General features: G+C 43.1%; 1 protein-coding gene across 1 annotated transcript in view; it reads right to left on the minus strand.

Moving 5' to 3' along the window:
• Nucleotides 1-18,204, minus strand: part of efnb1 (ephrin-B1) — a 64,011-nt gene that overhangs the window by 30,222 nt on the left and 15,585 nt on the right. The window contains exon 2 of the mRNA XM_074674624.1: nucleotides 9,050-9,327. Within this exon, the coding sequence (XP_074530725.1) occupies nucleotides 9,050-9,327 (278 nt within the window). The remainder of the gene's footprint in view (nucleotides 1-9,049; nucleotides 9,328-18,204) is intronic.

Here is an 18,204-nt window from a genome sequence, read left to right on the forward strand (position 1 = left end):
GACTGAGAGAATACAGAGATAGGATTGGATTCACCCGCAAAGTCAAATAAACTAGGCAACAAGAATGAAAACAACCTTGCTGTTTGCTGTGAGTGGGCATTATATGTGTCACTGAGGCAATCTCCAGGAGGTGAGATAGCAGCGTGCTCCACTGCCGCAGTATTCTGGTGGGGAAGTCGGTGTGTGTCAGAGAGCGATGGTACACTGAGATGGAGAGTGACAGCTGTCAGAGGGGATCAGGCTTACCCCGCCCACTACACGGGAAATCAAGGCAGAAGACGAGAGCACGACGACAGGCTGCGTCTGTTTACTGTTTCATGGCCTTACCCTTATAGAGAGCAGAGACTCAGTGGCCCAACTAACCACTGAAAACATATCACCCAGCAGTCATGGTGCATTATTTCAATAAGGGGAGACCGGCAGAGAAAATGGAGGGACTTTTTGGGCTCCACTGGGAATGTATAAAGACTGTCTGTATATATGTGTGTGTGAGTGTGTGTGTGTGTGTGTGTGGCTATGTATGCTTGTCCCTTCTCTCTTTCTCCGCTCTGTTGCTCATTTTCTCCATTATATTTCCTCAGACTTAAAAGCCTCCTGTCTAAAATCACTTCTCTCCTGACTCTAACCCCTAAACACAGCGTGGCCATTTTTCTTCACAAACAGCTCATTCCATATCCTGTGTTTAGACAACGCAATGAAATACAACCAGCTTGTTCACTCATACACCAGAGGGGTGGGAAGGTGTGTACATGTGTGTGTTTGTGTGTGTGTGTGTGTGTGTGTGTGTGTACATAAGGGGGTGGGGTGGGGGGGTGCTGATGGACAGCACAGGCTGGTGCTGGCCTGCGGTTTAGATCAGTGCAGGGTTATCATTACGGAGCCCCTGCTGTGTTTCCGCGACCCCTCGCCCGTGAGTTTTGACCTTTAACCCCCCCACGACTCCTGTCAGAGCTCAGTTGAGATAGACGGGACCGAGTGGACGGGATCCCCTGCTGTGGCACCGAGGCACACACAAATATATACACACACATGCACCATTTGTTGCTTACTTTACCCCACACCTTTTGTTGCTGCTTCTACCCCATGCATGGAGCAGAAGTTAAAGCAGGGGGAGGGGTGGAGGAGGTGATCATGGAAAAGGCAAACAGAGACACACAGGCAAGAGTGGGAGACCTGGGGTGGACAGGAAAAAGGCTGCAGGAAGATTCAGTGGAATGTCCACTCCCTATGCATCTTCTTCTCGTCTCAAACCGCCGCCGCCGCGTTTGACCGTTAATCAGGCCAGATAAGCCGGGTCTTTATAGGCCGAGCAGATTTACACCGCTCTGCTGGCCGGCTGGACCACATTCCCAGCAGAGACGGTGGGATAACGCACTCACATCTTCTAGGCGGGGATAAGCTGGCCTAAAGAGGCCTCTACACACACACACACACACACACACACACACACACACACACACACATATGTGGAGTCTAATATACACGACAAGCAGGAAAAGTGTGCACAGAGCAGGTGCAAGCCGTCCCTCTGCTGCTCTCCAAAGAAAACACACATATATTAAAGCGCACGCAGAAACCAAGCACAGTCATTATCTTAATGATAGATGAAGTGTGTCATGGTGTATGCGCAGGCTGCAGTGGAATAAATAACTCCAGCTCTTCCTGTTTCAAAGGACAACAACATTAACATAACACCAAGACAAATACTACAGCCGATTACTGCTGACGCGAGAACGTTACAGTATACGAGGCTAATGATGATCCACATTCAGGACGTGGGACTGCACGTCTCGCCGTCTTTGTGAGGGATTTATAACTGACTCCAGTTATGAGGTTTTTAACACATGCTTAAGAACAAACATCAGCAAGAGGGTCGTATAAAAAGACTCAACCTAAGGTAGGGGAAATGTTTTCCCCTTGATGTTGGTTCTCACTTAAGTCATGCATGCCCACGCACATGTCACTAATAGAGTTAGTTAAAATATTTATGATGTAATCAGGAGACAATATGTGAAGCTGCACCACATTTAGCTGGGAAAAAAACTTGGAGCAGCCACTCCAAATGCCCAAGGTGTTTTCTAAAGACATGTGGGTGTAATAAAGCTCAAAGAAATACGTCTTAAAGTCCACATGATGTGTAGCCACAGGAGTGCCCCCCTCTGTAAAACTGTCGCTTGATAACATCACAGCCTTCATGCTTCCCTGCTCTCTGGCTTTGAGGGAGAGTTCACAAATATCGATTGAACTGCTGCAGATCAAAAGAAAAACATATGTGAGATTTAATTAAGCATGGATTTTTTTCCCTTCAGAGGGGGATGATATGAAAAAGCTATTTTTACTGTAAGATTAAAATATAGCTTGGGTTTACTTTCTTCACATTAAAGGGATTTTACTTTTTACCCTTGGAAGCATTTTAAAACTTTAAGAGGCCTCAAAGTGAGTGGTTCATCATTACACCAAAATGTTCAGGAATGAAATAATAAGATTAATAAGATAACTGTGGAAATGAATCATTTAGGGAAGGTTAAAGATGTTGGACTACTTTCTATCATCCTTTCTCAACAGGCCTCAATCAATTCCTGAGAAATGATTTGCGGGTGAATTTATTTCTTTCTCCCACAGAGCCTCGATTGATTCCTCCCCATGCATGAAGCTCTCTGGTCTGGCAAAGCAAGCTTGTCGCATGTTAGCGCAGACATTGTCTCTCTAATGACACAGTCATCTCTGATCATTTCTCTGATTCAATAAGGAATCAATTACAGATATGGCAGAGCACCCAACTGTCAGTTCCCTCATACCAGATCAACCACAACACATGCTCTGATTTTAGAAAACTGCTCAAGTTGATCCAGGAAATCTGGGGAATGACAAGCTGAGGGGAAATTTAGATAAGACCTAAATTACGTCTAAAACAACACTACTTTTTGAGTTAAGAGATTACGTGCTTCTGCTGTTTCTGAACAAACAAGATGGGGAAACAGAATCTAGTTTGTTTCGTCCCACTGGATTAAACATTCCTCTGGTACTTGATTTATGATGCTGGGGAAACATAATTTCTTGCAGTCAACAAATCATACGCCAAGACAAAAACCAACAGTCATTAATTCTCACCATTTTCTGAATTCCCTGTCATGTGTGCACCCACTTCTAGTGCTTTTTTCCTTTTAAAGAGCTTAACATTCAAAGGAAACTAATAAGACAGAGTAGGTTATAAAGCCTCTGTGTAAGAAACTTGATTCTGCTCGGTCAAAACCTTACAATAATGGTGTTTTGTTTATCAAGAGCTAAGTGTTACCAGGAACAACTTGATCCCACACTTCAAATCAAATCAATCGGCGTAAAGAAGCCCAGCACAATTTCACCTCAGGCTGTTGACACAGAGTCAAAAATATTAGGTTTTTGTTAGCCTTCTAAATCACCAAATATCATGGAGGATAATTTTAATATTACTTGTAATTTATTTGGAAAGCATGAAACGTTAGATTTGCGGTCAACAGCTGAGCAGCCATCAGCCAAGGAAAGAAAAACAAGAGGTGGAAAAGAGTTCAGAAGCAGCAAGGGAGGTTTGAAGACTGGAGGAGCTGAGTGAAAGAGAAGTTAAGCAAACTGAACAAGTCGGACACGAAGCAAACACAAAACTCTAACACAGTACAGTTCCTTGTCTGTTCAAACCACCAGAATAAAATCATTTTCACTGTAATTTCATTTCCAACAGATAAGAAGGCTTGTTTTAACTTCACTGTAGAATCATTAGTTTCATGGTTTCAGTAAACAGACTCTGCTTACAAAGATTTTTTTGTCTTGTGACCCCTCAAAGCATTTTTACACCACGTGAACTCAATCACACCACATTCACACGCTGATGGCAGAGGATGATATGAAAAGTGACCATCAAAGTTGACAACTCCAGACGCACGCAGTAACACGCCAGAGGAGATGAAGATCAACAAAGGGTGACATGGTTTCTTATGTTTTTTTTTTTTTTTTTTTTTTTTAATATTAAGTCAGCTCTTGATTACTTTTTGGTCATAATAAAAATGACTAATAAAAATAATATTAAATATGTGTAATAATAATAGTACTATATTTTGATTAATTTAATTTAATTAATGTAATTAATTTTGAAAAAATATAAATATTTTTCTTGATTTTTTTTGTTCATAATAAAAATGACTAGAATAAAATAATAATAGTAATAATAAAATATTATTATTATTATAATTATTATTATTATTATTATTATCACTGATTTTAAAAAGTTACATTTTTTTGTATATTTTTATCTTAACTTTTTCTTTATTCTATTTTAGAGTGTACAACTAGTAATTCTGTATTATTTTCTGTTCAATTTATTTTCTTGTTGATTGTTGCACCAAAACAACAAGTCAAATTCCTTGTATGTGCAAATGTACTTGGCAATTAAACCTGAATTTTATTTTGATTCTGATTTTGGTAAAGAAACAAAAAGATACAGATGGAGAACAGTGTACATACACACACACACTGCCAGTCTGCCACACACTTATCCTGGATAATGAATGATAAATCAGAGGAACTATTTTTTTTAAACATGCAGCTAGCAAACTTATTTGGCTCCTCGGTTGTTGTTTTTTGTCTTGTTCTATGTTCAATAAACGTTTCATGTTCAAACTAAAAAGAGAAAGAAAGAAAGAAAGAAAGAAAGAAAGAAAGAAAGAAAGAAAGAAAGAAAGAAAGAAAGAAAGAAAGAAAGAAAGAAAGAAATTAAGGATTAAGTGTCTTTAGCCTCGGGGACACTTTGTCATGTGGACTTTGGGAGCTGGGGTCAAACCATCAACCTTAAGACTGAAATATGTCTAAACCTACCACTTAAGCACAGTCATTGTGACTGTAAAAAAAAATCTTTTCTAAATCATAAAAATCATCTTTTAGTTAAAACTCTGTTAATTTGGTAGCCTGATACTCTTGAGACAGGACACGTCTCCTTAATGTACCTGCCGTAAAGTTTCCAAACTGCTGCAAAAACCACCTCACCATACTTTTTTCATCTATAAACTGAATTTAACAATTATTCTCTAATGATGTCACATTTACTATAAATAGTCAATCCATTCATCATAATAATTAAGTGTGTATCATTATGGATTATTCATGTGATTTATTATATTTAGTATAATTATAGAGCTCATGTCACATAGGATGAGTTAAATGCTTGGTTCTAGCATGGCTGGTTGCATGAAAATAAAACACCAACGGTCATTTTTTTTTTTTTAACATGAACACAGCCACCAGAGGATTCAGTGGGAAAGGAGTGTTGGCGTGTAATTAATGACGCCTCATGGCAACATTAACAGAGCTGTGATGACCACATGCCTGTATTATGTATGCAGCATTACACATCAGTATCCTAAGGGGGTGGGGTTACACATTTTACACATTGTTTAACAACAGGTTGTTTGAAAATAAAGTGTTTCCCACGTGACCAAGCGGAGTAAGTGCCATAATGAGCTCTGTTTTAGAACATGAATGCTTTTACAACCTGCTCCAGAGTTTATAAATCTATAACAAAGCTCATTCTGCTCATTTGTGCTTCAGCAGTAGACAGTGTTGGCTGCTGTTGGGGTTAACTCTTCAAAGACTTTGATCGCGTTTGTTCTGTATCATTTCCCAGAGCAGCACGTTACAATGGCCTATCTCAGAGAAAGCCAGGGGATTTACAAGCCTACCCGGGTATGTCGAAGTCTCACCCTTGTTATTAAGACTTAAAAAGATTTCATATCTTTAAAAAAATGACTTAATATAAAAACAATAATGTTTCATACCCTTAAAAGGTGTTGTTTGAAACACTCGTGATCAGGCAGAAAAAGAGTTACACCATTTCCCAGGAAAGCTCCACCATCCTTCCAGGTCCACATATATAAAGCAGCACTGCTGATAAAGTATGTTGTGCCATGCTTTAAGAGAAACTGCCTCCTATATATTTTTCAGGTGGCACTAGTGATTGAACTCCTGAGACTTCAGCAGAGACACCAAATCCCATCTGAGGTGACTGCTGAAGACATGAGCAGCAAAAATAAGCCGAGAGAACAGTGAGTGTCTGAGACACGACTCATAAAATAGCTCTGCACTTTATCATTAACTCTGCTCGTCGTGGCTAAAACTCCTCTAAAGATTAAGGAAGCAGCAGTAATGAGAAGACTGGCTTGTGTCTGTTTGAAGGCTCAGAGGGAGGATCAGCATTAAGAAGTGGTCAAACTCAACAATCCTAAGACCACTGAGGGTAGCTTTTAGTAAATTATAACAGTTAAACTTTTATACTTTCCAATGTGTAACAACCACATTCAATATGACACTTTAGTATTGCAGGTTTGGTCGGTGAATGTCAGCACCATAAACTGTGCTGCAGCTGTCTGCCTCATCTCCTGGGTGGATTCACAATAAGCAAAAACAGACCCATTAAGTTTTCAAGCTCATTCCAATTTACTCTTGTTGTACGTCTGATCGTGGACTGGAGCTGTCAGCGCCTCCGCTCTGGGCTGTGCTCTCGTACTGATTGAGTTTAATTCCATACACATAAAGATGACAGGCTTGGAGAGGAGGGGACGGCCTAGTCTGGACAGGAGGAAGACCAGGTTTACTGTCTGCAACGACATCTTCATCCCTGAGTGAGATATTAAGAGCAGCTTTTAAAAGGAAAAGACATCCTTTGTCAGGCGTAATTTCTCAAGATTATGTCAACATGTTGTTTGAAAAAGCAGATTCCCTCAGGCTGGGGTGTGAAGATCAATGTGAAGCCTGAGCTTGATACACCATTACAACCGCACTGTTCAACAAGTGTTCAATACTGAGATACTTTTTTATTACCAGGAGCAGCAAAACAACACAAAATGTAGTGTTTTTAGAACACAGTTCAAATAGCTCAAATGTTTTTTCAGCTAAAGCTGCCGCAAGCAGAAAACAACTTACAGAAAAGTAAAGTCAAATAAAGTTTTCAGACATCATTCTCTGGTTGTTTCACAGTGAGTAACTCTCCAGAGCTTAACAATACTTAAACTCCACACATGCCGGGTGGAAGAAGCGGGATTTGCTGCTTCCTGTCTGCTGTGTGTCTCTCTGCTCTGCTCTCTGTCACAGCCACCACTAGGGATAGGTACCTTTCACATTTGAAACAATACAGTACTGATTCTCGGTACCTGGCAATCGGAATCAAATTTTCGGTACTTTTGTATGCATTTGTGGAAAAAAATATCTTTTTTTTTTTTTATAATAAAATGTAAATTCTTTTAAATTCAACATATTTATTCTTCAATATATAACTCTGTAATGCTGTATTTATGTCCAGCATGGGAAATAACCTACTCTTCCACTCCCTCATAGTCACAAGGATGCGTTTCGGTACCTTTTGGTTTAACCTGAATCAATACCTGGTACTTTTGATGGAATTCAGTCAGTACCTATAAAAGTACCTAATTCGGTACCCATCCCTAGCCACCATACTATTGTCTTCAGTCACAGGACAGAAAACACTGATGCTATGTTAAGTCTCTTTAGCGCCTTATTAGGATGCATACAGTACGGTTATGGTGCAAGGAGTCTAAAATAGAAAAAGAAAAATCAGCTCCATTGCACCATGTATCCTCTGTCTTCATTATTATTGTCATTATCATTATTGATATTATTATTATTATTATTGTTGTTGTTGTTGTTGTTGTTGTTGTTGTTGTTGTTGTTATAATCCTTTGATTTTCTATAAATATTCTTTATTTTTATTTTATTTTTATTTTTCTATATATTTTTGTATATTTTATATCTCAACTTTTTCTATATTCTACAGCTATTAATTCTGTACTAATTTTTGTTCACATTATTTTCTTTTTAATTGTTGCACCAACACACCAGGTCAAGTTCCTTGTATGTGTAAATGTACTTGGCAATAAAACCTGATTCTGATTCTGGTAAAGATATCAGGAGATACAGACGGAGAACACTCTGCAGACACACACACTGCCACACACTTATTCCTGGATAATGAATGATAAATAAGGTGAACTATTTTATTCTAAGTAAGTAAAGTTTTGCGGCAAAATTCATTATCCCCTTTATTACTATTGACAGTATTTCAAATGTTTTTCTGTGCTCAGTGATTTTTAAACACGAGCACTGTCTGCAGGTTCAAAATCAATTGTAGCTTACTGACATCTAATACATACAGTCAAGGACAAAAGTTTTGAGAATGGCACAAATTTTGTTTTTCACATAGTTTGCTGCCTCAGTTACTAATGTGGAAATTTGTATCAACTCTAGAGTCATCAGATGAATTTCAATTAACAGCAAAGTCATTCCCTGCTATGAAAAATGACCTTTGTGAAAATCAAAATTTCCAAACTTGAAGCTACTGCTCTACATCTTAATCAGAAAACTAACCAAATGTCCATTTTTGAAGCTGTGTTTTTGCTCTTTTTTTCTTGTGAGGTATAAAAACAGTCAATTAATCAAAGTTTTAAAAAATCTGGTACTGTGAAAACCTTGTGCTAACTTACTGAGAGTGCTTGAAACAGTAATTTCACCATGATGCTATTAACTCCTCATCTCATTCCTGGATAGTTTTTACTGTTTCCTTTTGCTTTAAATTGAGATGGTTTCCTTTGACACACTCCAGCAGTCTGAGTGCCCTCACAGACCTTAAAATCCAATGAATTTCACAATTTCTGTCCGGCTGACCTACTTCTGAGTAAAAAGATTCTTTTGGTGTTTTAAAATTTTATTTCAGGATAGTAGCACTTGGCAGATTTTGAGCTAAGATTGCAGGTTTGTGCTCTGCACCACACTTCCTTTCTAAATGCCAGCTACCACAGCGCTATGAGCAGAGCCGATCACCTCCAGTTGTTTCTATGGAGCCGCTGCAGCAGCCATTAATATACAGTTTTTCTGGGAAACTCCCAAGTGTGACTGTGTGTAACTGAGTGTGAAGCAGGCATTATTACTGAGATTGTTGAGCCAGGCTCCTCTGGTTAAATGAAGGTTAGAGAGCTAAATATGAAGCATAAATCATCCTTTATGACACACTTACAGGTGATGTAGTAGTTGACATTTCTCTTGAACTCCAGGCCCATGTAGTTGGGGCTGAACTCCTGGAATTTGATGGTGAACTTGATGTCCTTCTCCGGCTTGTTACAGTTGACCAGGACATTAGGATCCAGGACTGTGCTGCAGCTCTCCGCCTGCTCCCTCTTCACCAGATACAGCTTGTAGAATTCATAGTCTCTGCCGTGGTCCGCTTTTGGACAAATGATGTCCAATTTGTCCCCGATGTCAGGGTAGATCACCAGGCCTTTTCCAGGCAGAAACCTGAGGGGAGGGGAGACGCGGTGTTACTCAAACATGATAAAGTAAGTCTGGAAAAGCAGCCAGATTATTCACAAACAGTTTATACAGTCTTAATACTTTGAGCTTTAAGAGTTATGGGTTTAGATTTGTCTGGCGTGGGCTTTGAGCAAAGCGTGGTTAATTTGGCCCCACTAAAAACACTACGTGTAGCAGCTTGACAGCGTTCAGCGTTAGCCGACAGACCGTTTCACACAAATCCTCTAAAGTTTCTTTTCATTCTTGGATCTGAATCAAAGCATACCAAACAGAGTGCAAAGGAGGGAAACAAAATGGCCAAACACAAAATGGCTGCCGCAGAAAGAGCCGGAGATAGGATTACATCCAAAGTACGCCACAGATTATTTTTTCATATTTTTGGAGTTCCATATAAGTCTTGTTTCTCAGCATAATACCTTGGTAGCTCCTACTTCAGAAGGAGCGTTTTTGGAGGAAAACATTTGACGGGGGTCAGCTGGGGGGTTAAGGCTTCCGGGTTCATCTTCCCTCCGCCATGATCATCTAGTCGGAGGATTAAGATAATCCATCTGGCCTTACTGTACCTCTCCACCTCGCTCTCTGCTGCCAGCTCAATCAGATCAGCGCTTGTTCTCTTTTATTCACAAAAGGTGGAAAACAGGAGGAGACCCACTGTGTGAGTGTGTGTGTGTGTGTGTGTGTGTGTGTGTGTGTAAGTGTGTGTGAAAAGAGGGGGCGGGGGTACACTGAGTACTTGCAGTGTGTTTGGGCAGTGGTGTGTATGTTTATGCTCTTCTGCATGTGTGTGTGTGTGTGTGTGTGTGTGTGTGTGTGTGTGTGTGTGTGTGTGTGTGTGTGTGTGTGTGTGAGGCAGTCATCAAAATGGGCTGAGGTTGCGGTCTGATGGGGGGGCAGACGGGCTGAATCATTGTTCTGGACTTGTTTGAGGCTTAAAATGTCAACATGGTTCAGCTCTGCTGTCCCAGTTAGCCAAGCATTAACCCAGACAGCCGGACTGACCACGGGTGTGTTTATGTACTTGTGTGTGTGTGCATGTGTGTGTGTGTGTGTGTGTGTGTGTGTGTGTGTGTGTGTGTGTCGTGGTCGCAGACAGTGAGCACAGCAGCGGGGCTATCTGCTAGATCTGCCCATGCCAGCGGATTTAAGCAGGATTTAGCAGCGCGCAATGCATTTGTTGTTCTTTCTGATCCCTTACGTTTTAACAAGACATCAGGGGCCGGGCCCCTCTCTGTCTCTGCGTCTCTCTCGTCTTTTTCTCTCTCAGAGAGTAATCTCACCTTATCTACAGCCCCTCATTTCATCATCACACACATCATTTCACCACTAAATAACTGGCTCTTCAGACAGGCCGGCGAAGGGAGGACTGTGATGCCTCCTGTAAGAGACTGATAGAGGAGTGTGTGAGTGTAGGGAGGGATTACGATCACCATCCCTCCCCATCTGATGTTAAACACTGGCTAACGGCCAGCCATTGTAAGAAATGATCATTTAAAAAGTCCCATTTTCTCAAGAAATACCCCCCATGAAAATGAACATGATTGGATTAAGGCCTTTTCAACATTCATGGCCATTCTTCTTAGACGGGGGACATTACCAAATAAATGACTTCATTCACAGACGAGATAAATGCAACATGAAATTTGCAAAACGGTCAAAATCCCATCCGTCAGGCCTCCATTTTTCCCCCCTAATATGATGTCATGAAAGCAATCGTGGGTAGGATCTCTAATACCAGGCTTGGGAGCGGGTGAGACGTTATTTCCCCGCTTTTGTCTGATGATCACGGGGGTGAGGAGGGAGCTGGGGTGAGAGGCGGGGTTGCGCTAATTCAAGGGCTGATAAGAGCGAGAACGCGGGGTATCCTTTGTCCCAGCCTCCCTAACAATTTGCTGCTTTTCAGGAGCAACACTCTGCATGTGCCTCCAATGTGTGTGTGTGCGTGTGTGTGTGTGAGAGAGGAAGGGAGGAGGGTGTGCTTTTATAGGCGCACATATGTTTTCATGCATCCATTTGTGTGTTTGTGTGTGTGTGTGTGAGCGCACGAGGGTACACGTGCGTGTGTCTATGAAGACACAGACACAATCAGTCTCTAATTGGATCTACAAGATGCATCAGTGAGGCATAAACAAGTCTCCATGGCAACATTAGGCTTTGTTGCTGACCACCCCCTCCTCTCTTCTCCTCCCTCAATCTCAGCCCCCTCTATTTCGACTCCCCAATCTCATTCCCTCTAGCTTTATCCGTCCCCCCTCATTCACCTCCTCAACATCTCCCTCATTCTGTTTTCCCTCACCCGCCTCCCCCTCTCCTCGCACGAAAAAAAAAACACCTACAGAAAAACAAGCATCAAACATGAGAGGGGGAAAGAAATACCAGGCAAACATCACAATTAGACCTTGATGTGTTTGGCTCTACAAGTAGGTGTTCTCTGTTTGTTTGTGGGGTGATTGTTGGCAACTTTTTTTTCAAACGTTTTGTTTCCAAAGTGTAAAAAAAATAGTTTTATAACCCCTCTCTCAAAGACAACATTGAGCCTTACACCCCCAATTCTTGTTTTACAGCCCATTTAATCCATTATCAAAGCGAGCCGCCACAATTTAGATGAATAATTAAGATTTCTTAAATCATAATATCTTAATATCCCTGAAGGATTTAATCACAAGCCGGCCCCTGTCATTGATTCAATTTTCCGAGCAGGCCTCCTACTTGGCGGTTAGATAGCTATCCTAAGTGAATTCTCTGCTTCTGTTTCCCAGCCTTTGTTAACTGTCTGCTATAATGAGGCTCTGGCTGCTGTGGAGGTCTGGAAGCGCCATCGCAGATGGGAAAGAAGCAACATAAAAGAAATAGGGCAGCAATTAGTGTTTAGCCCAGTTTAAAAGCCCTCCACTTGGCAAGCTGTAGCCCAGCTCCAGTCCAGGATGTGAAACTAAACTGGTGGGTTGGGACTTTGTCTCCCGTTTGTCTCTCTGTTGGCTTAATCAGCGCCACTCCGGTGCTACACACAGCCACGCAATGGAGAGGAGGAGACGAGTGACTGAAGATTATTGTACTTTTGAGAAGGTCGAAAGGGAAAAAGGGGGGAAAAGAGAGGTTGAATTGCGTCTTTCATTCATGTTGTCTGGAGACCTGTTGATGAAAGAAGTTTGAGTGCACAGAGGAAGAGCCGTGCAGATACAAACGATGTTTCTGGGAAATGACCCTGAACGGGTGAGCGCCTTTATTCCCCTCATGTCAAACGAGGTGGATCTCCGCGAACCAAACAAAATAAAGAGAATCATTTTCAAAACAACCAAATGAGGTTGGTTTTGTTTCATCTGGATGGCTCCTCAGCGTGCTCAATCCTGTAAAGAGCTTATACAAACAGGACTCGGCTACAGCACAGCAGAGAGAGAACAGAAAACAACCGAGCGGAGGAAAAGAGAGGCGAGAGGAGAACCCCCTCCTCTCTCTTTTTACATTCCACTGGTGAATATGAGCACATGATCTCACATATGCTACCGCCCCCCCACCACCACCACCTCCCCGTACACATACACACACACTCACGGATGTGAGAGCACACAAAAGCACTGTGGGGTGCATCCTGGACCTTCTCAGCACAACTTCCCAGCCACCCCTATTCAGGCGCCCTGCCCTCACCGACTTTCATATAAAACGCCGCCTACACTCAGGCCCACTCAAAGCCCCTTACAGAGCCTCAAACCAGCCCTTCCCCCCCGTGCTCTCCACCCCCGTCCAGTCAACTCAGGCCTCTGCCCCGAGTATAGCACTGGCAGGCAGCCTCGGCCGCTGAATGAAAGGACCCGAGACACAGGAACTGTGAGAGAAAGAGGCAGAAACAGCTCATATCAACAGAATAGTGTCAAATTGATTTGTTCCTCCTTTGCAGCAGCATGAATGTGCCGTACATATGAATCAAAATCAATTATCCATGGCGACATACACAGGGTGATCCGTCTCTGTACCACACCTACAGACCAGCTGCAGGTGTACTTCTGTCTGCCTGTTTTTTTTTTGTAGTTGTTTTTCTACCTGTGTCTGCAGCACAGCGCTCAATCTTCCTCTGTCTCTCTGGCCTTTAAAGCTTATAAGTGCTCATTCATAAACAAACACACACACTCCACGCGCAATCATCACCGCAACAGGTACTCTATCCCCCCTGCTCTCTGCATGCTAATTATCACGCCGGGAAAAGTGTTCCCTCACCAATTATCATTTCTGTCTTATATTATACTCAAATTCAGCGTGGACACTTCCTCCCCTATTATTCCTGATGACACTTTCCTCACAGCGCTGATATTTACAGCTGTTTCCATCAATATTCCATATGATGGGTTTTATGGCTGCTCTGGAAACACTACAGTAATTCACCCCCATGACAGTGTTACAGTTAAGTCTGTAAAGAGCACAAAGCCGTGTTATGCAAAGAGCATTGTCGCTGAGCCGTTGGGTAATATATATAATGGTGGGGATTTACCGCCGATTCCCTGGCCTGAGGCAGTCTACATTCAGAGTAATCACAGGGTACGAATGCATCCTGCCCTTATTCAAGCCAATCAATATTAAATAATTGTTTGCTAGCAGGAACAGATTTAGCCTTAAACCGCTTTCAGATCCATCAAGATAGAGCCGCGCGCTGGCTGGGCCTCACAATGGAAACATTCAAGCAGCCGTTTCTGAAATGGCTTCGCTCTTGATGTGTGGTTCAGATCCTCGGAGAGATGTTGACACAGTGTGATCATTTCGTTCTTGGGAGAAAGGCACACATCATCAAACTGTCAGTGTGTTTGCTCGGCCCCAGAGATATTCGCCACATTTCTAACGCCGTGGGGGTCACGTGAGGTGTCGACTATATGGCAAACAGATCCGAAAACTGGTTTGACCGGTATTCCTGCGGAGGTTTAAGAGACGCTATACGGGGAAGCGGAGTGGGTCGTGGTAGCCCGGGGCTCGACCCGTGTGCTTGTATACATAGCTGGCTTCTGTCAGGCTGTCGCAGGGGAAGATGTTCTTAGGAAGGCCTGACTGTAAACACACACACATAAACACACGCCCCGCAGTGTACACAAAACGATTTCCTCACATGTCAAACACGGTAAACAAGTCGCCCCAATGCTGGCTCAGGCCACACACACACACACAGAAAGAGCCACACGAACACACACAAGGAACCTGAAATTAAGCAAAACAAGACCCATCTGGCTCCAGAATTGTTTAGCAAAGCAGGAAGGATTTGACCCTTATTATAGAAAAGCAGGACAAGCTCGCCAACGGGTAGTTGTATTGGATAAACTATAAACTCAATCCAAGTTGCATTTAAACTCCAGACTTGGCAACGGTGAGTTGCTAGAAAGCGCAAAGCTCAGTATTTTCCCTCCATGCTGTCCCCATTAGAGGCGCATAAATGAAGATGTCAAAGGGAAAAAAGACAGACAGAATATCCTGAATTCCACCCTGCAGAGAACTGCTTTTGTACGTGTGAACACAGACACTCTCTTTCTCTCACAGACACAGACAAACACTCTCTAGCTTCAGTTAGCTCAGTCAACACGCTGGCATGCAGAGCAAATCACATTCAGCGTGACTCATAACAGTTCCACACAGGCGAGTTTAACACACACACACATATGAGCGAGGCAGACACACACCTCTCACACTCAGCGAGTTCACTAAACAGGCTCTGCATCCTCGCCCTCGATCACTGTCACATGAGGGACTAGCATCACACCGTCAGCGGCTGTAATGAGCTAACAAGATGACGCCCAGATGGCCTTGCCACCAGGAAGACGGAAGTGGACGTTGTTGCTGGAGGAACACGCTGAAGAGGACTGTTGAGCGAAAGGAGTGTCAGAAGTCATTAGGGAGGAGAAAGAGCATAATCTGTTTCTTCTTATGGCCTCTGTGGTTTCTGTCCATGCTGAGCCCATCCCTTTCTAAGAGCAGGGGAGTTAAGCGAGCATGGGTGTATGCGGTTGTGATTGAACGTCATCCACAGTATCACTGACAGCAAGAGAAGGCCCAGACTGCTGCTCTCTGAATCCCCACTTATTCATCCGGGAGCCCAGGGACTGAGCTCTTCCAGCTGGAGGGCCGGGGGGCAGCGAGGAAGAGGAGCAGGGAAGGTTTGGCTCCGCAGGACAAGAGAGTTTGGGTCAGTTTCATCCTGAGTTTAGCCCTCATTCTGGGGTTGCTCTGTGACACAAACACACACACAAGCTTCTCTCCTTCTCCCTAAGTTCCTTCCCCGGCCAAGACACAGCATACACACATGCATAAACACATGCACAAACACCGAACACACACACACACACACAGCCAGCTGCCTCCCATCACTGAGGAGCAGCCACAGATGGGCTCTGCATGCTCCGTAAAGATCTCTCCACAGGCCCAGTCTACAGTCCCTGCCAAACCCGCCTGGCCCGAACCCACTGTATGTGTGAGCGTGTTTGTGTGACTTTGTGTGCTGATATACGTGTGGTCATACGTGCTGGAGTGGCTGAGGGTGTGTGTGTGTGTGTGTGTGTGATAGCGTGCCAGACATCCCTAAACGTGCCAGAGTTGGTATGCATGCGCGTATGGTTGGGAGAGCTGGACAGCCGCACAGAGAAGAATCCCTCAGGACGAGGAGCTGCAGAGCACAGAGTCAAGAGCTGGACCAGGATGCAAGGTTGTAATCAGTGCTGCGCAGAGCCGGGGACCAGAAAGCAGGAGAACCACCCAGACGAACAATAGCAACTCTCTAACTCACCCTGAATGTGTTTCACTCCCACTTGGGGGAGCGATGGAGAAACCAAAGAGAAAAAGGAGTCATAACCACTATCAAACCCACACAGCTTGCCTGGGTTGTTGACCAGCAGCCATTTTCACTCTGTATCTCTAACCCCATCGATATGGAAAACATTCCTTGGAAAAAGAAAAAAAAACTCTTTAAAGTTGCAACTCAATCAGCCTATCACATGTCCGCTAATAAACACTCACACACACACAGCTTTATTTTGTACAACGGTGATTTAAATTCTGTTTGGCTTCGATTCAACCAGTCATGGTTAAATTCAATTTTCAACAATTGCCCTCCTATCTCAGCATGGCTAGAAACCACTCCAGGGATCGCCGCTTCAGGCTGCATAATCAGGCGTAGTGAGAAGCTCATTGAAGATGAGAGTCAGGCTACAGTTTGAAGCTAAAGTTAGCTAATTTCTCAAACTCGTGGAAGGAATGAGTCGGCTCTCGAGACACACCAGGAGGTCAGTTCCCTGCTCAGCTGTACGTCGACACTGACACATCTGGGAGTCAAATCAGCCACATGATGTCTCCCAGACAAACCTGACACCCATTGCTAATCAGTTTTTTCTTCTTCACTCATGGGTTGATACTCATCTGCTCCTTCGCCAGAGGTGAGGCAAGAAAACTGATACTGCTCTCAAAGCTGAGCCAGCAGCTTGTTAGCTTAGCATAAAATTAAAAAATAATAAGGAAGGGAGCTAGAAGCTAACAAAGTCTGACCAGCAGCACCTGTGACACTCTTCATGTCTGTCGTCTTCATGTCAACACTTTGTTTTTGTTTTTTCTTTGCACAGATTATACAATTATGTTAATTAGAGAACTTCAAAGATGCTGATGAGAAGCTGTAGCCACAGCCAGGCTAACTATTTTAAGACATCAAGGCTAGCCTACTGCTAGCTGTAGCTTCATATCTGTGAAAACATGACAGCTAAAGTGATGTTGTGTGTGTCAGTGAGCAAGAAGGCAAAAAAAAGTGTTTTTCCCGAAATGTCAAACTATTTCTGTGACAGTAATGATATGATACCAGATCCTAGGATTATTATTTTTTGGCTTCCCCAACCCGTCTTAAGCAGACACTCTGCCACTGTAGGGTCGGTCTATTTTTGGGATTCAGAATGAACTGCTTCCAGTTTGATTTTTATAGCAACACTTTATGATCAAGGGGGGAACTCAATCGATATTTTACGAGTCTGTATGTTGTTAACAGGTGTTAATAGGACACAGCTACCGAGAGTCTCAAATACCAGAGAGGAACCGAAGCCGTGCTGCGAGAACAAAGGGAAGACACGGTGCACAGAATGCCGATCAATCAATCTCTGACAAAACACGTCTGGCTTTGACAGCTCGGTTCTGAACTCCGACGTAAAAGATAGCACGCAGCAAAGTTCAAAATACTTCCATTGTTCATCTGTCAGTGTGGAAGACAATTGCACGGGAGAGGGAGGGAAAATACTAACACAATATTTATCTTGCGTCCCCTTGCCTCCTGACTCACTCTTTTTTAATGTATTCCTGCTATTGTGAGGAGTGCTGGGAGATGGATGGGTAGAGGAGTCCAGTAGGTGATATGTGTCTGCTACAAGCACTGTGCAGTCACTCACACATTTCCCCTGTCTCTAATCTCCAGCAATGGCAATAATTCAGTCACCAACAAACAGTGATGGGATGTTTTTTTCTTCATGTGGCATTTCAATTGTAGTGGTTGGTGGTTTTCTCTTCTGTATTGTTCTTGAAACTGCTTCCCTGGGAAACTGGGAAAGTCAAACAGCTGACGAGATGTCACCTCATGAACTCTCTCCTTAGTTTCACACACTCACAAACAGCCACGCTGGCGATCTGACACACACTCAAGCATTCTCTTTTTTTCCCTCTTGCACACACACACACACTCACAGACTCTCTCACACACACACACACACAATTGTAAGGATCTCTCATCAACTGCTTGTCAAGTTCAACAGCACACAGAGCTGTCTAAACAGGCCGGGAGCTGCAACTTCTCACACTGACTGTTGCCTTCCAATGCTGGTGACGCTTGATCAAATCATGTCAGGCATCTTGGCCCTGTGAAGGCTG

The sequence above is a fragment of the Halichoeres trimaculatus genome, unplaced genomic scaffold (assembly GCF_033239565.1).
Source record: "Halichoeres trimaculatus isolate MK-OKI-2021-1 unplaced genomic scaffold, fHalTri1.1 fHalTri1_scaffold_7, whole genome shotgun sequence".
Taxonomy (NCBI): domain Eukaryota; kingdom Metazoa; phylum Chordata; class Actinopteri; order Labriformes; family Labridae; genus Halichoeres; species Halichoeres trimaculatus.